Source organism: Salmo salar, chromosome 04 (assembly GCF_965601325.2).
Source record: "Salmo salar chromosome 04, fSalSal1, whole genome shotgun sequence".
NCBI lineage: Eukaryota > Metazoa > Chordata > Actinopteri > Salmoniformes > Salmonidae > Salmo > Salmo salar.
Genome location: NC_138294.1, coordinates 52350977 through 52375283, shown reverse-complemented (window position 1 = coordinate 52375283; position 24307 = coordinate 52350977). Strand labels below are relative to the sequence as shown.

The 24307-nt window shown below is 43.3% G+C and overlaps 1 protein-coding gene across 5 annotated transcripts in view; it reads left to right on the top strand.

Moving 5' to 3' along the window:
* Positions 1-24307, top strand: part of LOC106603277 (seizure protein 6) — a 260472-nt gene that overhangs the window by 202109 nt on the left and 34056 nt on the right. For all 5 annotated transcript variants that reach the window (XM_014196718.3, XM_014196715.3, XM_014196719.3 and 2 more), the window contains exons 5-9: positions 6992-7177; positions 15442-15610; positions 16363-16529; positions 16649-16843; positions 17843-17981. In XM_014196718.3, the coding sequence (XP_014052193.2) occupies positions 6992-7177; positions 15442-15610; positions 16363-16529; positions 16649-16843; positions 17843-17981 (856 nt within the window). The remainder of the gene's footprint in view (positions 1-6991; positions 7178-15441; positions 15611-16362; positions 16530-16648; positions 16844-17842; positions 17982-24307) is intronic.

Below are 24307 nucleotides of genomic sequence, written 5' to 3'. Positions count from 1 at the left end.
TTATGAATGATGGCCAGCGTGTGCAGTAAGGCAAAAAACAGTGCATGCCTTTTTTTTGTGAATTGTTCAAATCATAGACGCAAACCTCATGTAGCCTAGCCCATAGGCCTGTTTGTTTGGATAAGGTTTGTATCACAACTAAAGTGGCCAAATAACTTCTCAAAATTAAGCACATTAATCTGCTTTACAACCGGTGTAGAGCCTAACTGGCATACATAGGCAACAGTGAGTTTCACATTTGGGGAAGATAATTTTCACCATAAAAATACACCTTTATAATGAAGCATTACATGCATAATTACATTTGCGGTCACTTTTGAGAATGGTGTTTTCCAGCTAATTGATTGCATTTTGGAACATTCGTGTTTGTCGCCTACTACCGGGTGCGCGTTGCTGCACTTATAACGTGAAGAAATAGCCTAATAGTTTATCAATGTTTTAAACTAAACATTCTGTTCTGTTGCATCAGCCTCATTGCTTTTAAACCCTTTTTTGATGCTAGTGGTTGTATTAATTTGGGAGTTGACTAATAGAATAGGTCTCTTTTGTACTATGGGGGATAGTAGATTGACATAGACTAATGCTTTTTCTGTTCGTTAGGCCTACTCATCTTGATGGCTGTTAAAAAGTAAATGTGGACAGTTCTTCCTTCTAACATCTTCATTATGCACCTCGGTTTTTGATAAGAAGGATGCGCACAGTTGCATCCCCAATGTGTCTGCCTTCACTTGTAGCCCACTTCAGAGCTGAGATGCCTGTGAGAAGGACCCAATCTCATGATGGGCTTTGGCTAATAGGAATTGAGATATCTGAGAGAGCCATGTGAGTGAGAGGTGCTTTGGACCCTAACCTTAACCTTTTTAGCTAACCCTTCCGCTAACCCTAACCTTAACCCTTTAATGTAACTCCTAAACGTAGCCCTAACCTTAACCATATCCCCTTACCTAGCTAAAGTTAGCCAGCTAGCTAATGTCAGCATTAGCCACTTAGCCACCTAGCTAACATCAGTCACAACAAATCAGAATTCGTAACATATCAAACGTTTGGCAAATTCGTAACATGTACATTTTGCAAATTTGGCACATATCATACAAATTCTAATTCGAAACATCCACAAATTAATACATACCATACGAAATGTAACATATCATAGTATATAAAGCATCTTGGACTTACATGCAGAATATTATGCAATGCTCTGAGACCAGGTTGAGTGTCTGCACACTCAGCCCCCAAAGTGGTTGTCTCAGGAGCAGCACGCTACACTGTGCCTTTTAGTCCTGTGTCTGGGGAAGCAGGAACAGAAGAGGTACACTCTTTGGCTATCCCCATAGGATAACCCTTTTTATTCCAGGTAGAACCTTTTTTGGTTCCATGTAGAACTCTTATGGGTTCCACGTAGAACCCTCTGTGTAAAGGGTTCTACATGGAACTCAAAAGGCTTCTACCTGGAACAAAAAAAATGTTATTCAAAGGGTTCTCTTATGGGGACAGCCGAAGAACCCTTTACGGTTCTAGATAGCACCTTTTTTTCTGAGTGTAGTGACTGGTTTGGAGCAGGAGAGCAGGAGTGTGAGCTGAAATGAGAGCTTTGTTTGAAATGTTTCCACCTGCGTGTTGACACAACCTAACAGCTCATTTCCACTCCGACTGTTCCTCCAAATCATATTAATGAGTAAAGAATTGAGTCAGACATACTAAACAGTAGGGATCCTCCACGGGGTCCTTGTCTTTGCTTTCTGTTTTTAACGATGGCTGTCACCCTCTGGCTGTTACGCTCTGCAGACACTGAGTCTATTTCTCAGCTTTGTTATGCTCCATATACAGACTACTGTTGTAATTTATAGTAACAGCAATCAGATTCAACAATCAAAGATGCCACACATTATTGGTATTAACACACCTACAGTAGATCTCTATGAGTGAGGCAGGAGTTTTGACTAACTACCTTATCTTTCTAGGCTTTACCTTAGACCACCTCTGTCTGTCACTATTGCTTTATTGTTGGTCTGGTGTTGTTAAAAGTATATTTTTGCTGTCATGGTGTTTTTTCAACAGACTCCAGGTTTTGGTGTTATCTGTACTGGACCTCAGGAATATAATCTCAGAGAGGCTGCTGGACCAGTGAGGCAGAGCAGAGTGGGCCTGCGCTCCGACAGGCAGAGGCCTGTTTTATAGCTCCCATTACGGACATGGTTAGCTCAATCCATCATCCACGCCAACTAATGATTGCTACCATACATCCTATGTAGCACAATTCTTTTAAGGACAGGGAAGTTGAAGCCCATTCATCTTGCTGCTCTGGACTAATAGCGGTTTGACAACTGGTACAGAGGCAATTCTTCTCCCCACTATAACATTAAAGGACCAGCTCTGAAATGGAACTGTGTCTAGTTTCCCAGTTGCGATGTAAGCATTACAATGATTGTACCAGATGCATCGTTATTTACGATCCAACTTTTTAAGAGTGTTTCCCAAACAAGCATGTAGAGAGAAAATTCGCTAAGTGCACGACCATGTGTCGATACTGACAGGATCAAATGAAAAGCAGCGCTGCCTTCGGATCAGCTTTCTCCATTCAAATCTTACCTTAACATTAGAATTATTACCAGCTATTGCTGCAAATAGTCTATTGAGGCGGCTTATTATACTTACCCAATAATAATGCAGTAAATCACAGATTGGGCACATCATTGGGCACATGTTTTCACACATCATGAAACACATTGAGGCACAAATTACAGACAGTAGCCTAGTCTCAAAGTAGAATTCAATTGGTTGAAGATGAAATTGATTTCAATATGATTTATATAGCCTATAGTATATAGATCCACGTAGACTACGTATCTTTTAATACAGTAATTTCGGTTTTCTTTTGAAACATAATTTTATTCTTCACTTGTTTGTAATAATTGCAACAATTTTTTTTTATTTGTAGCAGTGGTGTAAAGTACTTAAATAAAAATTACTTTAAAGTACTACTTAAAGGAAAACGCCACCCAAAGACCATCTTTTGGTATTTGTTTCATTAGTCCATTGTTGATATAGTCCCAAAAGGTTTTGCTTGTCAGCAATCAAGTTTTCAAGATATGTGACTTTCAAAATATAGAAATCATCCCTGTATGATGCATTTCTGTCATATGATGCCCTGTTTTGCATCATATGATACAAAATGCATCATGCGGGATGATTTCTGTATTTTGAACGTGACATATCTTGAAACTTGATTGCTGACAAGCAAAACATTTGGGTGGAGTTTTCCTTTAAGTTGTTTTTTAGGGTATCTGTACCTTACTATTTATATTTTTTACAACTTTTACTTCACTTCATTCCTAAAGAAAATAGTGTAATTTTTATTCCATACATTTTCACTGACACCCAAAAGTACTTGTTACATGTTGAATGCATAGCAGGACAGGAAAAAATGTCAAATTCACACACTTATGAAGAGAACATCCCTGGTCATCCTACTGCCTCAGATCTGGCGGATTCACTAAACACACATGCTTCGTTTGTAAATTAAATACAATTTTGTCTGAGTGTTGGAGTGTGCCCCTGGCTATCTGTACATTTAAAAAAACATAAAAGTGGTGCTCTCTGATTTGCTTAATATAAGGAATTTGAAATGTATACTTTTGTATGTACTTTTGATACTTAAGTATATTTAAACCAAATGCTTTTGGACTTTTATTTTAATGTGTGTCTTTCAATTTTACTTGAGTCATTTTCTATTAATGTATTTTTTACTTTTACTCAAGTATGACAATTGGATACATTTTCCAAACCTGATTTGTAGTCAACTTTGTTCTGAAGTTATCTGGGAAACAAGGCCCTGATCTCCAACTCTACTTCTACCCTCTAAACCAAACGTAAAGTTCCCTGCCACAGCTGTGTGTGTAGACTTGCACACTGAGACTCATTAGTCATTGCAAACATGTCCCAATCTATTTGCAAATGTACTTTTAAACTGCAAATAATTGTAGCAGCTGGAGTGGAGTATTTATAACCCAAGTAGAATACTAATGAAAACAGCACTGCTTGACCAATTATACCACATTTTTCATACACAAGATTTACTCTGTGTGTGTGTGTGTGTGTGTGTGTGTGTGTGTGTGTGTGTGTGTGTGTGTGTGTGTGTGTGTGTGTGTGTGTGTGTGTGTGTGTGTGTGTGCAGTGTCAAATCAAATCAAAGTTTATTTGTCACATGCACAGGATACAGCAGGTGTAAACAGTAGGGTGAAATGCTAACTTGTAAGCTCTTGCGAGCTCTAATGCAGTATTAGATATCAAAGGTAAGACAATATGATAAAATACAAACACACGACAAATAAAAACACACAAAAATGTACTCTATATACAGGGTCAGTACCAATACCTTACCTATGTGCAAGGATACTGGTGGTAGTTTAGGTAGATATGTACAAGTAACCAGGTGTAAAAGTGAAATATCATATTACATAAGTATTCAGACCCTTTACTCAGCACTTTGTTGAAGCACCTTTGGCAGCAATTACAGCCGCGAGTCTTCTTGACGCTACAAGCTTTGCACACCTGTATTTGGGGAGTTTCTCCCATTATTCTCTGCAGATCTTCTCAAGCTCTGTCAGGTTGGATGGGGAGTGTCGCGGCACAGCTATTTTCAGGTCTCTCCAGAGATGTTCGATCGGGTTCAAGTCTGGGCTCTGGCTGGGCCACTCAAGGACATTCAGAGACTTGTCCCGAAGCCACTCTTGCGTTGTCTTGGCTGTGTGATTAGGGTCGTGTTGGAAGGTCATTCTTCACCCCAGTCTGAGGTCCTGAGCGATCTGGAATAGGTTTTCATCAAGGATCTCTCGGTACTTTGCTCTGTTCATCTTTGCCTCGAACCTGACAGGTATCCCAGTCCCTGCTGCCACCACCATGCTTCACTGTAGGGATGATGCCAGGTTTCCTCCAGACGTGACGCTTGGCATTTAGGCTTGGCATTTAGGCCAAAGAGTTCAATCTTAGTTTCATCAGACCTGGTCTGAGAGTCCTTTAGGTGCCTTTTGGCAAACTCCAAGTGGGCTGTCATGTGTCTTTTACTGAGGAGTGGCTTCCGTCTGGCCACTCTACGATAAAGGCCTGATTGGTGGAGTGCTGCAGAGATGGTTGTCCTTCTGGAAGGTTCTCCCATCTCCACAGAGGAACTCTGGAGCTCTGTCCGAGTCACCTTCGGGTTCTCGGTCACCTCCCTGACCAAGGCTCTTCTCCCCCGATTTGCAGGGCAGCCAGCTCTAGGAAGTATTGGATGTTCCAAACTTCTTCTATTTAAGAATGATGGAGGCCACTGTGTTCTTTTGGGACCTTCACTATTGCAGAAATGTTTTGGTACCCTTCCCCAGATCTGTGCCTCAACACAATCCTGTCTCGGAGCTCTACGGACATTTCCTTCGACCTCATTGCTTGGTTTTTGCTCAGACATGCACTGTCAACTGTGGGACCTTATATAGACAGGTGTGTGCCTTTCCCAATCAATAGAATTTACCATAGGTGGAATCCACTCAAGTTGTAGAAACATCTCAAGGATGATTAATGGAAACAGGATGCATCTGAGCTCAATTTTGAGTCTCATAGCGAGGGGTCTGAGTAGTTATGTAAATAAGGTATTTTTATTTTTTATAAATTAGCAACAATTTATAAAAACCTGTTTTCACTTTTCATTATGGGGTATTGTGTGTAGATTGATGAGGAAACATTGAATGTAATGCAATTTTAGAATAGGGCTGTAACGGAACAAAATGTGGAAAAAGTCAAGGGGTCTGAATATTTTCCGAATGCACTGTATGTCAGTCTTGGATTGATCAAAATGTTTTTCCCCAGGTGCATGAACAATGAGGATATTTACTGTGATTTGGACGGGAACCGATGGCCAAATGCTCAAGACAGGCTTGATGCAAACTAGTGCCTGCTAAATATTATGTTTCTTTCATTTGTTTCATTGGTTACATTGTAAAATATGTCTTCAATGATCACACCTTTGATCACACATGGGATAGAAATTATGTAAAATTTGATGTTCAGTCAATTTTAATGGGTAGTGTAAGTGTATTGCCTAACGTGAAAACAGTGTAATGTACTGTACAGTACTGTAACATACTACATTCAAAGGGTCATTTATAGACAAGTATCTTGAATGTTTTGCTATTGGATTAACTGGTTGTTAAAATAACTAAATTGAGAAGATTTCAATATGTTGTGTTTTGGTGATTAAACCAATGTACTCATTACATTTCACAGTAAACTTATATATTGGATCAATGGTTGTATGGTAAAATGAATGCACAATGAAAGGTTTTGAATGTACTGTAAGACTGGCTGTGTGACAAGTGTTACCAGTTCGGAGTTTTGTACTAAGAGTTTAGAAAACTAGTACCAAAACTATAAACAAAAACTGTTATAAGAAATAGTAGCAGCAGTGTATATGGTGAAAGTGTGTGTGCATGTGGAATTGTGTATGGGCGTCAACGTGCGATAATATCAGTGTCAGTTTAAACATGTGTGAATTTGTGGGTAGAGACATGTGAGTGTGCATGGAGTCAGTGCAGATAGAGTCAGTGCAGACAGTCCATGGATGACGGTGGGCAGCCATTGATTAGCTGTTCAACAGTCTTATTGCTTGGGGATGGAAGATGTCTGTGAGCCTGTTGGTCCGAGACCTGATGCTCTGGTACCGCCTGCCGGATGGTAGTGGAGAGGACAGTACATGGCTGGGGTGGCTGAAGTATTTGGCAATTTTCCAGGCTTCCTCAAACACCGCCTGGTAGAAATGTCCTGGATGGCTGGGAGCTTGCATCAGTATACATATAATTCAAGTAAAATGGTGCTGCTATGATAACAACTGATTCCACTTCGAAAGAACATTTCGATGAATTTTATAATATGAAATCATATCAATCCAGTCATGACTGATTCAATCTTAATTATCCCTCCCTCCCTCCCTCTCTCCCACTCTCTCACTCTCTCCATCTAGCTTTCGTTCTAAGCTGTGCCTTCCCTAAGGAGCCAGCCAATGGGGAAGTATCAGTGACTCACCTCCATGCTGGGGGAGAGGCCTACTTCCAGTGTCTGACTGGTTACCAGCTGCAAGGCCCCACCATGCTCACCTGTCGCAACGCCACTACACCTTACTGGAGTGGCAAGGAGCCCAAATGCCTGGGTAAGAGCCAACAACACTGCTTCCTTGCTGCCAAACACACACACACACACACACACACACACACACACACACACACACACACACACACACACACACACACACACAAACACATACTATACATCCGGCGCCGACAGAGATGGCCGCCTCGCTTCGCGTTCCTAGGAAACTATGCAGTATTTTTTTTTATTTTTTTTTATTTCTTACATTGCTACCCCAGGAAATCTTAGGTTTTATTACATACAGTCGGGAGGAACTATTGGATATAAGAGCAACGTCAACTCACCAACATTACGACCAGGAATACGACTTTCCTGAAGCGGATCCTCTGTTAAGCCCAGCGCCCAGGACAATGGATTGGATCCCAGTCTGCGACCCAAAACAACAGCACCGCAGAAGGGGCAGACGGAGCGGTCTTCTGGTCAGGCTCCGTAGATGGGCACATTGTGCACCGCTCCCGAGCATACTACTCGCCAATGTCCAGTCTCTTGACAACAAGGTATGCGAAATCCGAGCAAGGGTTGCCTTCCAGAGAGACATCAGAGACTGTAACGTTCTTTGTTTCACGGAAACATGGCTCACTCGAGACACGCTATCGGAGTCGGTACAGCCACCTGGTTTCTTCACGCATCGCGCCGACAGAAAAAAACAAGCATCTCTCTGGTAAGAAGAAGGGCAGGGGTGTATGCCTTATGATTAACGAGACGTGGTGTGATCATAACAACATACAGGAACTCAAGTCCTTTTGTTCACCTGACTTAGAATTCCTCACAATCAAATGCCGACGGCATTATCTACCAAGAGAATTCTCTTCGATCATAATCACAGTCGTGTATATTCCCCCCCAAGCAGACACATTGACGGCCCTGAAAGAACTTCATTCGACTCTATGTAAACTGGAAACCGCATATCCTGAGGCTGCATTTATTGTAGCTGGGGATTTTAACAAGGCTAATCTGAAAACAAGGCTCCCTAAATTCTATCAGCATATCGATTGTGCGACCAGAGCTGGCAAAACCCTGGATCATTGTTATTCTAACTTCCGCAACGCATATAAGGCCCTCCCCCGCCCTCCTTTCGGAAAAGCTGACCACGACTCCATTTTTTTGCTCCCAGCCTATAGACAGAAACTAAAACAGGAAGCACCCATGCTCAGGTCTGTTCAACACTGGTCCGACCAATTGGATTCCACGCTTCAAGATTGCTTCGATCACGTGGACTGGGATATGTTCCGCACAGCGTCGAACAACAACATTTATGAATACGCTGATTCGGTGAGTGAGTTTATTAGCAAGGGCATCGGTGATGTTGTACCCACAGTGTCTATTAAAACATTCTCTAACCAGAAACTGTGGATTGATGGCAGCATTCGCGCAAAACTGAAAGCGCGAACCACTGCTTTTAATCAGGGCAAGGTGAACGGAAACATGACCGATTACAAACAGTGTAGCTATTCCCTCCGCAAGGCAATCAAACAAGCTAAGCATCAGTATAGAGACAAAGTAGAGTCGCAATTCAACAGCTCAGACACGAGAGGTATGTGGCAGGGTCTACAGTCAATCACGGACTACAAAAGAAAAACCAGCCCCGTCGCGGACCACGACGTCTTGCTCCCAGACAGACTAAACAACTTCTTTGCTCACTTTGAGGACATTTCAGTGCCACTGACACGGCCCGCTACCAAAACCTGTGGGCTCTCCTTCACTGCAGCCAACGTGAGTAAAACATTTAAACGTGTTAACCCTCGCAAGGCTGCAGGCCCAGACGGCATCCCCAGCCGCGTCCTCAGAGCATGCGCAGACCAGCTGGCTGGTGTGTTTACGGACATATTCAATCAATCCTTATCCCAGTGTGCTGTTCCCACATGCTTCAAGATGGCCACCATTGTTCCTGTTCCCAAGAAACCTAAGGTAACTGAGTTAAATGACTACCGCCCCGTAGCACTCTCTTCCTGTCATCATGAAGTGCTTTGAGAGACTAGTCAAGGATCATATCACCTCCACCCTACCTGACACGCTAGACCCACTACAATTTGCTTACCGCCCCAATAGGTCTACAGACGACGCAATCACACTGCACACTGCCCTAACCCATCTGGACAAGAGGAATACCTATGTAAGAATGCTGTTCATTGACTACAGCTCGGCATTTAACACCATAGTACCCTCCAAACTCGTCATTAATCTCGAGACCCTGGGTCTCGACCCCGCCCTGTGCAACTGGGTCCTGGACTTTCTGATGGGCCGCCGCCAGGTGGTGAGGGTAGGCAACAACATCTCCATCCCGCTGATCCTCAACACTGGGGCCCCACAAGGGTGCGTTCTCAGCCCTCTCCTGTACTCCTTGTTCATCCACGACTTCAACTCAATCATCAAGTTTGCAGACGACACTACAGTGGTAGGCTTGATTACCAACAACGACGAGACGGCCTACAGGGAGGAGGTGAGGGCCCTCGGAGTGTGGTGTCAGGAAAATAACCTCACACTCAATGTCAACAAAACAAAGCAGATAATCGTGGACTTCAGGAAACAGCAGAGGGAGCAGCCCCCTATCCACATCGATGGGACAGTAGTGGAGAGGGTGGAAAGTTTTAAGTTCCTTGGAGTACACATCACGGACAAACTGAAATGGTCCACCCACACAGACAACGTCAGGAGGCTGAAGAAATTCGGCTTGTCACCAAAAACACTCAAACTTTTACAGATGCACAATCGAGAGCATCCTGTTGGGCTGTATCACCGCCTGGTATGGCAACTGCTCCGCCCATAACCGTAAGGCTCTCCAGAGGGTAGTGAGGTCTGCACAATGCATCACCGGGGGCAAACTACCTGCCCTCCAGGACACCTACACCACCCGATGTCACAGGAAGGCCAAAAAGATCATCAAGGACAACAACCACCCGAGCCAATGCCTGTTCACCCCACTATCATCCAGAAGGCGAGGTCAGTACAGGTACATCAAAGCTGGGACCGAGAGACTGAAAAAAAGCTTCTATCTCAAGGCCATCAGACTGTCAAACAGCCATCACTAACATTGAGTAGCTGCTGCCAACATACTGACTCAACTCTAGCCACTTTAATATCAGAATAATTGATGTAATAAATGTATCACTAGCCACTTTAAACAATGCCACTTTATATAATCTTTACATACCCTACATTACTCATCTCATATGTATATACTGTACTCTATACCATCTACTGCATCTTGCCTATGCTGTTCGGCCATCACTCATTATGTACATATTCTTATTCATTCCTTTACACTTGTGTGTATAAGGTAGTTGTTGTGAAATTGTTAGGTTAGATTACTTGTTCGATATTACTGCATGGTCAGAACTAGAAGCACAAGCATTTCGCTACACTCGCAATAACATCTGCTAACCATGTGTATGTGACAAATAAAATTAGATTTCACACACACACACACACACACACACACACACACACACACACACACACACACACACACACACACACACACACACACACACACACACACACACACACACACTTTAGCTCTTAAACCCCAGGATCCATCCAGCCGCTCACTGAGAACCAATGGGAATATATAGTACCCCCTCAGAGAACGCCACAGAGGCTGACAACTGAGGAGAATTACATTTCAGCTGAATGATTAAAGTAATTAAACTCAGTTTAAATGGACTGGGTGTTATTTGTCTCCCACTGCCCAGAGGTTAATTGAGGTTTATGGTGTGCTTTCTATGGTAGGTCATCCAGACTGTTCTCATAGACTAGATTTAACAGTAAATGTAGATCAGGGAGACTCATCACAGACAACTTTAGCATTTTAGTTAAATAGTAACTTTGCAACTACTTACTACTTTTTAGCTACTTTGCAACTACTTAACATGTTAGCTAATCCTAACCCTAACCCAGACCTTAACCCTAGCCTTAACTCCTAACCCCTAGCCTTGCTAACGTTAACCGGCTAGCTAACGTTAGCAATAGCATTAGCCTCCTAGCCAACGTTAGCCACAACAAATTGGAATTCGTAACATTTTTATTTTATTTTTTATTTATTTCACCTTTATTTAACCAGGTACATATCATATCATGTGTTTTTACAAAATGTTTACATATTGTCAATTTTTGCTAATTCGTAACATATTGTACGAATTGCAATTAGTAACATATCATATGAAATGGATGATGGACATCCACAAATTAATACATACCATACGAAGTGGGGTATCTGATTTAAGTACAGAATAATACGACATAATAATTAATAATAATGAATAATACAGCGTCGTCCGGGTTAGGAGAGGGTTGTGCGCTTGTACCCTGACACGGTCGCCAGGTGTACGGTGTTTCCTCCGACACATTGGTGTGGCTGGCTTTAGGGTTAAGCGGGCATTGTGTCAAGAAGCAGTGCGTCTTGACTGGGTTGTGTTTCGAAGGACGCACGGCTCTCGACCTTTACCTCTCCCGAGTCCGTACGGGGGTTGCAGCGATGGGACAAGACTATAACTACCAATTGGATACCATGAAATTGGGGAGAAAAAAGGGGTAAAATAAATATATATATATATATATATATATATATATATATATATATACACACACTGCTCCAAAAAATAAAGGGAACACTAAAATAACACATCCTAGCTCTGAATGAATGAAATAATCTTATTAAATACTTTTTTCTTTACATAGTTGAATGTGCTGACAACAAAATCACACAAAAATAATCAATGGAAATCCAATTTATCAACCCATGGAGGTCTGGATTTGGAGTCACACTCAAAATTAAAGTGGAAAACCACACTACAGGCTGATCCAACTTTGATGTAATGTCCTTAAAACAAGTCAAAATGAGGCTCAGTAGTGTGTGTGGCCTCCACATGCCTGTATGACCTCCCTACCACGCCTGGGCATGCTCCTGATGAGGTGGCGGATGGTCTCCTGAGGGATCTCCTCCCAGACCTGGACTAAAGCATCCGCCAACTCCTGGACAGTCTGTGGTGCAACGTGGCGTTGGTGGATGGAGCGAGACATGATGTCCCAGATGTGCTCAATTGGATTCAGGTCTGGGGAACGGGCAGGCCAGTCCATAGCATCAATGCCTTCCTCTTGCAGGAACTGCTGACACACTCCAGCCACATGAGGTCTAGCATTGTCTTGCATTAGGAGGAACCCAGGGCCAACCGCACCAGCATATCATCTCACAAGGGGTCTGAGGATCTCACCTCGGTACCTAATGGCAGTCAGGCTACCTCTGGCGAGCACATGGAGGGCTGTGCGGCCCCCCAAAGAAATGCCACCCCACACCATGACTGACCCACCGCCAAACCGGTCATGCTGGAGGATGTTGCAGGCAGCAGAGCGTTCTCCACGGCGTCTCCAGACTCTGTCACGTCTGTCACATGTGCTCAGTGTGAACCAGCTTTCATCTGTGTAGAGCACAGGGCGCCAGTGGCGAATTTGCAAATCTTGGTGTTCTCTGGCAAATGCCAAACGTCCTGCATGGTGTTGGGCTGTAAGCACAACCCCCACCTGTGAACGTCGGGCCCTCACACCACCCTCATGGAGTCTGTTTCTGACCGTTTGAGCAGACACATGCACATTTGTGGCCTGCTGGAGGTCATTTTACAGGGCTCTGGCAGTGCTCCTCCTGCTCCTCCTTGCACAAAGGCGGAGGTAGCGGTCCTGCTGCTGGGTTGTTGCCCTCCTACGGCCTCCTCCACGTCTCCTGATGTACTGGCCTGTCTCCTGGTAGCGCCTCCATGCTCTGGACACTACGCTGACAGACACAGCAAACCTTCTTGCCACAGCTCGCATTGATGTGCCATCCTGGATGAGCTGCACTACCTGAGCCACTTGTGTGGGTTGTAGACTCCGTCTCATGCTACCACTAAAGTGAAAGCACCGCCAGCATTCAAAAGTGACCAAAACATCAGCCAGGAAGCATTTGCACAACAGCATGTGAAATTTATTGTCAATCAGTGTTGCTTTCCAAGTCGACAGTTTGATTTCACAGAAGTGTGATTGACTTGGAGTTACATTGTGTTGTTTAAGTGTTCCCTTTATTTTTTTGAGCAGTGTATATATACAGTATATATATATATATTTTATATGTCTTGCGGGCCGGTGCTGCTGGTGGAAACGTAATTTAGCTGAGTCTATCTTTAAGCTGAAATAAATGTAAACGCTTACCTTGTTTTCCTCGTATTTATTTGACACACCAGAGTTATGGATGCAAGGACTAACCATCCAAGATATTACAATTATACACACTTATCCATGTTTTGAGGCTATACAGTGTTTGTTCACATTTACTTTGTTTACAAACGATGGCGTATAACAAGCTTATATTTTGGGTTCCAATGTGGTGCGATAGTTGAACTAAGCTCATGAGGCATTTATAAGCTCTGGTCTTCAAGAATAAATGGATAAATATCATTCATTTAATAAGAGCTCCCGAGTGGCGCAGCAGTCTTAGGCACTGCATTGCAGTGCTAGAGGCGTCACTACAGACCCTGGTTCGCTTCCAGGCTGTATGACAACCGGCCGTGATTGGGAGTCCCATAGGGTGGCGCACAATTGTCCCTGTGCCGTCCAGGTTAGGGTTTGGCCGGGCTAGGCCGTCATTGTAAATAAGAATTTCTTCTTAACTGACTTGCCTAGTTAAATAAAGGTTAAATAAAAAATAAAAATAAATGTATACATCAAAAAATGGATGTGGCATCAGCAGATGGCCCCTTTAAACCAACCCTGAGACAGCTGCTGCATTGTGATTGGACGATATCTAACGCATGACAAATCATGACGTTCTAAACCATTTGGTTTTCAGGGGAAAAGCAGAGATGACGCAAAGCCTGAAAATCGTGTTTCTTTAAAACCCACTCATGCGGTTCTTTTACACGTGCTATATTAGGTTATTCAAAGCAGAGATGTTTCACTGGCTTATTTTTTATGGACTGGTGGGTAGGGAGAGCGGGGAGGGGACAATAAGTAGACCAGAGCTATCTGTTATTGTTTAGTTTCACACTTTAAAAAATTCTGTCTGTGTAAGTGGGCGTTCCCTTTCTCATGTGAGCATGGTAAACTGAATTTATCCACTTTGGTTCCAAGGATCCAGCCTAAAATAATGATTTCCTGCTGTGGCCAGACATGGAAAGGTTTGGCTATACTTGCAGCTGTATAGCCACATTGCTATCATGAGACATGGGTTAGGTCGTTAGTGCTTTGACTTATGTTGCTCTTTGTCCTGTTAATTATTTTGTAAATATTGTAGGTAGGCCTACTTGACTATTGTTTATATCCACTGTGAAAATAATAGCTCTCACTGCGACGGCCAACTTCACCTTGTGTAAAGCCCATGCCTCCCTGTATACCAGTGATAGACTGTACTTAGGTCTTATTAAGTGAGCTTTTACACCATGTCAGTTGAGTGTCATCATTAAGGTCCAAAGTTGATTGGTTGTGCTGTGAGGCCTGGTTTCGTAGTGTCTGATTACCAGTATGGGAAGAGGGAGCAGTGCTGCGGAGACGAGACCTAGCTAGTGGCTAGCACTATAGTAATTAGGAGTGGGCTACATGACTAACGTTCACCTGCTCTGGGATAGGGAAGATACCTAGTCAATTGTACAACTGAATGCATTCAAATGAAATGTGTCTTCCGCATTTAACCCAACCCCTCTGAATCAGAGAGGTGCGGAGGGCTGCCTTAATCGACATCCACATCTTCTGCGCCCGGGGAATTGTGGGTTAACTGCCTTGCTCAGAGACAGAACGGCAGATCTTTACCTTGTCAGCTCGGGGATTCGGTACAGCAACCTTTCGGTTACTGGCCCAATGCTCTAACCACTAGGCTACCTGCCACTCCATATAGCACCATCTCTTCTGCCAGCCCCACTCTCACTCCCTACAGCTGTTCTGCACTGATACTATTCTGCTGCTATGCTCTCCTCACTAGTCCATCATCACACAGTCAGAAAGTCAGTCAGTCCCTGGTGAGATGGCTATTTGCCAGACCACCACACAGCTCCCAGACTCCCAAACATTCTCCTTCTCTTTCAGTACAGGAATGGAAACTTTCTTACTCCTGACCTCAGGTTCTATGTACTGTGATATTAGTCAGCAAAGAGAGAGCAGAAAACCAACATTTTTATAGAAAATAAGCCTTTCTACAAAGGGACATTTAAGTTATTTTTATGTCTAACTTTTTCTCTCTGTGTCCTATCCTTCCCTTCCTCTCACTCCGTCTCCTTATCTCTCTTATCAAATCCATCCTCAATACAGCTTCCTGTGGTGGTATGATTAAAAATGCCACGTTGGGCCGTATTGTCTCTCCTGGATTCCCTGGCAACTACAGCAACAACTTGACGTGCCATTGGGTACTGGAAGCTCCTGAAGGCCACCGGCTTCATGTTCACTTTGAGAAAATGGCTTTGGCTGAGGATGATGACAGGTAGAGTACACAGAAAGATGGATGGAAGCTCTGTGTGTGTGTGTGTGTGTGTGTGTGTGTGTGTGTGTGTGTGTGTGTGTGTGTGTGTGTGTGTGTGTGTGTGTGTGTGTGTGTGTGTGTGTGTGTGTGTGTGTGTGTGTGTGTGTGTGTGTGTGAAGGGGGGTGTTGGTGCGTGCTCAAGTGGTAGAACTTGGAGGCGTCTCTTTTATTTGTTGCTAATTAGTTGCCAGTTGGGCTAGATATGGCAGATTTTACCTCAGGCTGTCAGAATGCAATGCAACACTGGGCAACAACACCTAGCCTAATTGTATGCCTTAAATAGGCATATGCTTGCTAAGGCTAGGCAACTAAATCCCATATGTCAGTGACTATGAGTCAAATTTGAACGGATTGGAGGATGAAATTGTAACGGCTTTATGTCATTTCAAATAATTAACTGTATTTCCTCTTGCAAATTAATTGAGGGACTATAGAGGCCACTCAGACGCGGGGAGACGGTATTTAATTACATTTTTGTACCATAACTACTATGTCTCAAGGCTATGGTAACAAACTGACATTTAATAAAGCCGCTTGCTGCCGAATTGTGTAGAATCTTATCACAGGGTTATTACGGCCAAAGATGAAACAATGAGCGGCACTTCAGAACCACTCACCACTCCTTTTGGATGTTTCTCTTAGTCCTCAATGGCAAGTGTGTCTCATTCCCCCTTCCCCCATTTTATTAAGCACTATTTTTGATGGTGTTTCAGACTCCTTATAAAGAATGGGAACAACATTGACTCCCCTCCGGTGTATGACTCCTATGAGGTGGAGTACCTGCCCAATGAGGGCGTGGTGAGCACAGGCCGTCACCTCTTTGTGGAGTTCACCACAGATGGGACGGTCACCTCTACGGGAGCAGCTATCAGATATGAAGGTACTTCAAAGAATCAACAGAATACTAGCATTTATTCAACCTATGCTAAGTAATGTGAAATTGAGGATAGATGGTGACTTATTGTAACAAAAAATCCACGTGTGATTTGTGTCCTGCAGCTTTTGCAAAGGGCACATGCTATGGGCCATTTGTGAAATATGGCAACTTCACCAGCAGTGACACAGCCTACGGTGTGGGTGCGGTGGTGGAGTTTGCCTGTGACCCTGGCTACACTCTGGAGCAGGGCTCAGTCATCATCGAGTGTCTGGACGCAGAGAACCCCCAGTGGAACGAGACAGAGCCAGCATGCAGGGGTCAGTCCTCATCCCATTACAAAGCCAGGCCACAGAATTTCCTCTGCTCGTGGTTGGCTAATTCTCTATCAGCATCTGAGTACAATCTAGGAACCCCAACCACAATAAACCCAGCTACCCCAGTCTCCTAGGATCTGATCCTCAATGACTTTTCAATATGTAATGCATCCTAGCCCATGTGTTTCGAGGGCAGGTTTCAGTAGTGCTACAGACTAAAGGTATTCCCCTGTGCAGTCTAGGCTACACACTGAGCCATATGGCCAATGGCCATCAAAGCCTGTATTCTCTCTTTCTCCCTGCTGCTCTCTCTCTTTCTCTTTCACCATCCTTTTCTTTCATTAATTCTTCCTTTCTTTCTTTATTTCTCTCTCTCTCTCACTCTCTTGCTCCCTTTCCCCCCTTTACTTTAGCTTTTTCTCTCTCACTCTTTCTCTTTCCCACAGACACACACACACTGACCTCACAACCGCTTACACTTTATCTACTTCCCCCGCACTGTGCCCCCACACCACACTGCCCTTGATCTTACAGCTCTTCGGCAAAGGTAGACATTAAAGGATTCAATTTCTGCTGAGCTACAGTACTGTATTTTACAGTGTTAGCCATTTGTAATGGTTCTATACCACCCCTCTTGCTCTTGAGTTTTCAAGGAGCATGGAAAGTCATTATGAATGGTATTCTGTTCAGCAGTGATGCTCTTTCATCGCCGTCTCTTATTTACCCATGTGAATTCACACGGCATTTGAAAGATGTCCCACAGTCCCCAGACCAACAGCAAAACCACATGTTATTTCATATCATTAGCTCAGCTGGCACTGCCATTTTAGATGTTCAATCACTTTACTGTGAGTAGGCGTACATGTACATGCTGTTAGCTTGATCTTGGTGTTTACTTTTATCTTTGTGCGAACTATTTTGGATTATCACAAAAGTGTTGGCCATGAATTAATGTGTTTCTCAGTACTTGGATTTGACTCTGTGTTTGTGTGTGTGTCCCAGCTGTGTGTAGTGGTGAAATCACAGACTCAGCCGGGGTGGTTCTCTCTCCAAACTGGCCGGAGACCTACGACAAAGGCCAGGACTGCATCTGGGGCATCCACGTGGAAGAGGACAAGAGGATTATGCTGGACATCCAAGTGTAAGTGACAGCTCTCCGCTCCAACAGCAGCCATAGTGGTCACTGCCCAGCTATCACATAATGTTCTGAGAACCATATGTTTCTTAGAGCTTGGTGAGAGTGTGGTTGTCCTTTGGTTATTTAGTGTACAGCTTTCTGTGAATGGTGCAGGATAGTTGCTTGGCTTTGGAACATTATTAGCGCTTTTAACCCTTTGACACGTACGAACACACAAGTGTGATCATTCTACGGTGGTCCCTGCAACATACGCTCAAACCGGTGTGATTAGAACAGTTATTTATAACGTCCAGTTACGATAGACACAACAGTCAGCGTTTGAGCTAGCCACACTGTTTTTACACAGAAACATTTTGCATAAATAGTCTTCACAACGTTATGTCCTCAATGTGAGCAGTTTCGTTTTGGATGCAATGTTCCGACATTCACAGAAGTAGCAACAGCATAACACAACTCTCATCCAAACCGGAAAATGCAGGCTGTATTAGTTGTAGCGCTAACTGAGGAAAGAGTGACCTAACACAAACGGTCCTATTGAGCTCTCGACTGACAGACACCATAATATGAATTAACTAATAGCAATTACTATTTACAGTGGAGCAAAAAAGTATTTAGTCAGCCACCAATTGTGCAAGTTCTCCCACCTAAAAAGATGAGAGAGGCCTGTAAGTTTCATCATAGGTAAACTTGAACTATGACAGACAAAATGAGAGAAAAAAATCCAGAAAATCACATTGTAGGATTTTTTATGAATTTATTTGCAAATTATGGTGGAAAATAAGTATTTGGTCAATAACAAAAGTTTCTCAATACTTTGTTATATACCCTTTGTTGGCAATGACACAGGTCAAACGTTTTCTGTAAGTCTTCACCAGGTTTTCACACACTGTTGCTGGTATTTTGGCCCATTCCTCCATGCAGATCTCCTCTAGAGCAGTGATGTTTTGGGGCTGTCGCTGGGCAACACGGACTTTCAACTCCCTGCAAAGATTTTCTATGGGGTTGAGATCTGGAGACTGGCTAGGCCACTCCAGGACCTTGAAATGCTTCTTACGAAGCCACTCCTTCGTTGCCCGGGCGGTGTGTTTGGGATCATTGCCATGCTGAAAGACCCAGCCACGTTTCATCTTCAATGCCCTTGCTGATGGTAGGCTTTGTTACTTTGGTCCCAGCTCTCTGCAGGTCATTCACTAGGTCCCCCCGTGTGGTTCTGGGATTTTTGCTCACCGTTCTTGTGATCATTTTGACCCCACAGGGTGAGATCTTGCGTGGAGCCCCAGATCGAGGGAGATTATCAGTGGTCTTGTATGTCTTCCATTTCCTAATAATTGCTCCCACAGTTGATTTCTTCAAACCAAGCTGCTTACCTATTGCAGATTCAGTCTTCCCAGCCTGGTTCAGGTCTACAATTTTGTTTCTGGTGTCCTTTGACAGCTCTTTGGTCTTGGCCATAGTGGAGTTTGGAGTGTGACTGTTTGAGGTTGTGGACAGGTGTCTTTTATACTGATAACAAGTTCAAACAGGTGCCATTAATACAGGTAACGAGTGGAGGACAGAGGAGCCTCTTAAAGAATAAGTTACAGGTCTGTGAGAGCCAGAAATCTTGCTTGTTTGTAGGTGACCAAATACTTATTTTCCACCATGATTTACAAATAAATTCATAAAAAATCCTACAATGTGATTTTCAGGAATTTGTTTTCAAATTTTGTCTGTCATAGTTGACGTGTACCTATGATGAAAATTACAGGCCTCTCTCGTGTTTTTAAGTGGGAGAACTTGCACAATTGATGGCTGACTAAATACTTTTTTGCCCCACTGTACAATTCATTACGTGTGAGCTCACCGGTGATCGACATAATTGAGTAAAACACTTTCAAAAAATGTACAAGTAATCCGACGATGGGTAGTTTGTGCGCGCTGCCATGTTTGTTTTTCACATCAACCAAATGTAAGAGTTTGATGATAAGTTTGGTCTGTTTGCAGCATGTATGTTGAAGGGAGTTGTGTCGTCTACCATCATTCACTTCCATCATTCACTTACGGAAGTTTACTTGAAAGACTAATGAACCATCCCTTCACATCTTTGGTCTGACGTTTATGTGACAACAGAATGCATTGTATGATGTCAACAAGCATGGCCCCACACATTGCTGGCAATTAGCTTAGCATTACCTCATCATAATCAGAACAACCTTCAAAAAAGTACATCACAACCTTTAAAAATGCACATAATTTGTGTACATCACAATCTATTCAAGAATCGGAATGCATGATTTGTCACTAGAACTTGAAAACGTGAATAAAACAATAAATATAGTATGCTCCGTACATACAAAGGGTGTGCTGCAGTAGAAACGACAACACGATATACAGAAACAAGCTATAATGATAACACAATAAGGCACTTACTTTGCACACATGTCCAAAGTTAATAGTAGTAAAGAAAACAACAATGAAGGCAATGCAAGCGCCAGCCAGAAAATGTGCCAGGGGGAAAATGTTTGCGCAAGTTCTTTTCTGACAATAGATGTGCAAATGTCTGCATACTTGATCTGGGAAACACTGGGGAAGTGCTTGGGCTCTGTCAAAGAAAATCATTTGTTTGGCTCAGTAATGCCTCAAATGTAAATTGTCCGCAACAGTGAAATGTGCTACTTCTATGTGAATTAATGAGGAGGCAGAACACACCTTAATTCAAACAGTTGCTAGAAAATAAAACTTGTTTGAATTTCTTTTTTTTATTGACAAGTTGAAACAGCCTATAGATAATTATCAGCTCGCGTGCCTTGGTTTGAGAGCAGCATGCATTAACTGTCCTGTTATGTAACAATCACATTTTGGAACAGTGAGTGCGTTCTGACATCATACGCATAAATAAACTCACTCTGGCGCGACAGTTAGAGATATTTGTAACACACACGGGAAAAGGTTAAGGAACTTGACAAAGAATATAACATTATTTTCATTGTATTTCATTACTTTAACACAGTGGTTATCAATGTTTTCTGAGTCAAAATACAAACATGACATAAACTTAAGCCTATGCAACATTAACCTATTAATAAAAGTACTGTTGCCATGAGGTTTGTGCAGTAGGCTATTGCCAATGCATTGTTGCTCACAACATTTTAAAATATATACACTACCGTTCAAAAGTTTGGGGTCACTTAGAAATGTCTTTGTTCTTGAAAGAAAATAACATTTTTTGTCCATTAAAATAACATCAAAATGATCAGAAATACAGTGTAGGCATTGTTAATGTTGTAAATGGAAACGGCTGATTTTTTTATAGAATATCTTCATAGGCGTACAGAGGCCCATTATCAGCAACCATCACTCCTGTGTTCCAATGGCACGTTATGTTAGCTAATCCAAGTTTATACTTTTAAAAGGCTGATTGATCATTAGAAAACCCTTTTGCAATTATGTTAGCACAGTTGAAAACTGTAGTGCTGATTAAAGAAGCAATAAAACTGGCCTTCTTTAGACTAGTTGAGTATCTAGAGCATCAGCATTTGTGGGTTCGATTACAGGCTCAAAATGGCCAGATACAAAGACCCTTCTTCTGAAACTCGTCAGTCTATTGTTCTGAGAAATTAAGGCTATTCCATGCGAGAAATCGCCAAGAAACTGAAGATCTCATACAATGCTGAGTACTACTCCCTTCACAGAACGGCGCAAACTGGCTCTAACCAGAATAGAAAGAGAAGTGGGAGGCCCCTGTGCACAACTGAGCAAGAGGACAAGTACATTTGAGTGTCTAGTTTGAGAAACAGACGCCTCACAAGTCCTCAACTGGCAGCTTCATTAAATAGTACCGTCAAAGCAACAGTCTCAACATCAACAGTGAAGAGGTGATTCCGGGATGCTGGCCTTCTCACAGTATGAACTTTCTTTTTTGCCTGCTACGTTACAGCAGACACGGTAATCTGAGCCATCCGATTAGCCAAAGGTAGACCTACAGTTGAAGTCGGAAGTTTACATACACCTTAGCCAAATACATTTAAACTACGTTTTTCACAATTCCTGACATTTAATCCTAGTACAAATTCCCTGTCTTAGGTCAGTTAGGTCACCACTTTATTTTAAGAATGTGAAATGTCAGAATAATAGTAGAGAGAATTATTTATTTCAGCTTTTATTTCTTTCATCACATTCCCAGTGGGTCAGAAGTTTACATACACTCAATTAGTATTTGGTAGCATTGCCTTTAAATTGTTTAACTTGGGTCAAATGTTTCGGGTAGCCTTCCACAAGCTTCCCACAATAAGTTGGTTGAATTTTGGCCCATTCCTCCTGACAGAGCTGATGTCAGGTTTGTAGACCTCCTTGCTCGCACACGCTTTTTCAGTTCTGCCCACAAATTTTCTATAGGATTGAGGTCAGGGCTTTGTGATGGCCACTCCAATACCTTGACTTTGTTGTCCTTAAGCCATTTTGCCACAACTTTGGAAGTATGCTTGGGGTCATTGTCCATTTGGAAGACCCATTTGTGACCAAACTTTAACTTCCTGACTGATGTCTTGAGATGTGGATATATTGAAGCAACCAAATTCTCCTACCTCATTATGCCATCTATTTTGTGAAGTGCACCAGTCCCTCCTGCAGCAAAGCACCCCCACAACATGATGCTGCCACCCCCATGCTTCACGGTTGGGATGGTGTTCTTCGGCTTGCAAGCCTCTCCCTTTTTCCTCCAAACATAACGATGGTCATTATGGCCAAACAGTTCTATTTTTGTTTCATCAGACCAGAGGACATTTCTCCAAAAAGTACAATCTTTGTCCCGATGTGCAGTTGCACACCATAGTCTGGCTTTTTTATGGCGGTTTTGGAGCAGTGGCTTCTTCCTTGCTGAGCGGCCTTTTAGGTTATGTCGATATAGGACTTGTTTTACTGTGGATGTAGATACTTTTGTACCTGTTTCATCCAGCATCTTCACAAGGTCCTTTGCTGTTGTTCTGGGATTGATTTGCACTTTTCACACCAAAGTACGTTCATCTCTAGGAGACAGAACGCGTCTCCTTCCTGAGCGGTATGATGGCTGCGTGATCCCATGGTGTTTATACCTGTTTACTATTGTTTGTACAGATGAATGTGGTACCTTCAGTCATTTGGAAATTGCTCCCAAGGATGAACCAGACTTGTGGAGGTCTACAATTGTTTTTCTGAGGTCTTGGCTGATTTCATTTGATTTTCCCATGATGTGAAGCATCAAGAGTTTGAAGGTAGGCCTTAAAATACATTTACATTTAAGTCATTTAGCACACGCTCTTATCCAGAGCGACTTACAAATTGGTGCATTCACCTTATGATATCCAGTGGAACAACCACTTTACAATAGTGCATCTAAATATTTTAAGGGGGGGGGGGGGGGGTTGGAAGGATTACTTTATCCTATCCTAGGTATTCCTTAAAGAGGTGGGGTTTCAGGTGTCTCCGGAAGGTGGTGATTGACTCCGCTGTCCTGGCGTCGTGAGGGAGCTTGTTCCACCATTGGGGTGCCAGAGCAGCGAACAGTTTTGACTGGGCTGAGCGGGAACTGTGCTTCCTCAGAGGTAGGGGGGCCAGCAGGCCAGAGGTGGATGAACGCAGTGCCCTTGTTTGGGTGTAGGGCCTGATCAGAGCCTGAAGGTATGGAGGTGCCGTTCCCTTCACAGCTCCGTAGGCAATCACCATGGTCTTGTAGCGGATGCGAGCTTCAACTGGAAGCCAGTGGAGAGAGCGGAGGAGCGGGGTGACGTGAGAGAACTTGGGAAGGTTGAACACCAGACGGGCTGCGGCGTTCTGGATGAGTTGTAGGGGTTTAATGGCACGGGCAGGGAGCCCAGCCAACAGCGAGTTGCAGTAATCCAGACGGGAGATGACAAGTGCCCAGATTAGGACCTGCGCCGCTTCCTGTGTGAGGCAGGGTCGTACTCTGCGAATGTTGTAGAGCGTGAACCTACAGGATCGGGTTACCGCCTTGATGTTAGTGGAGAACGACAGGGTGTTGTCCAGGATCACGCCAAGGTTCTTAGCACTCTGGGAGGAGGACACAAGGGAGTTGTCAACCGTGATGGCGAGATCATGGAACGGGCAGTCCTTCCCCGGGAGGAAGAGCAGCTCCGTCTTGCCGAGGTTCAGCTTGAGGTGGTGATCCGTCATCCACACTGATATGTCTGACAGACATGCAGAGATGCGATTCGCCGCCTGGTTATCAGAAGGGGGAAAGGAGAAGATTAATTGTGTGTCGTCTGCATAGCAATGATAGGAGAGACCATGTGAGGATATGACAGAGCCAAGTGACTTGGTGTATAGCGAGAATAGGAGAGGGCCTAGAACAGAGC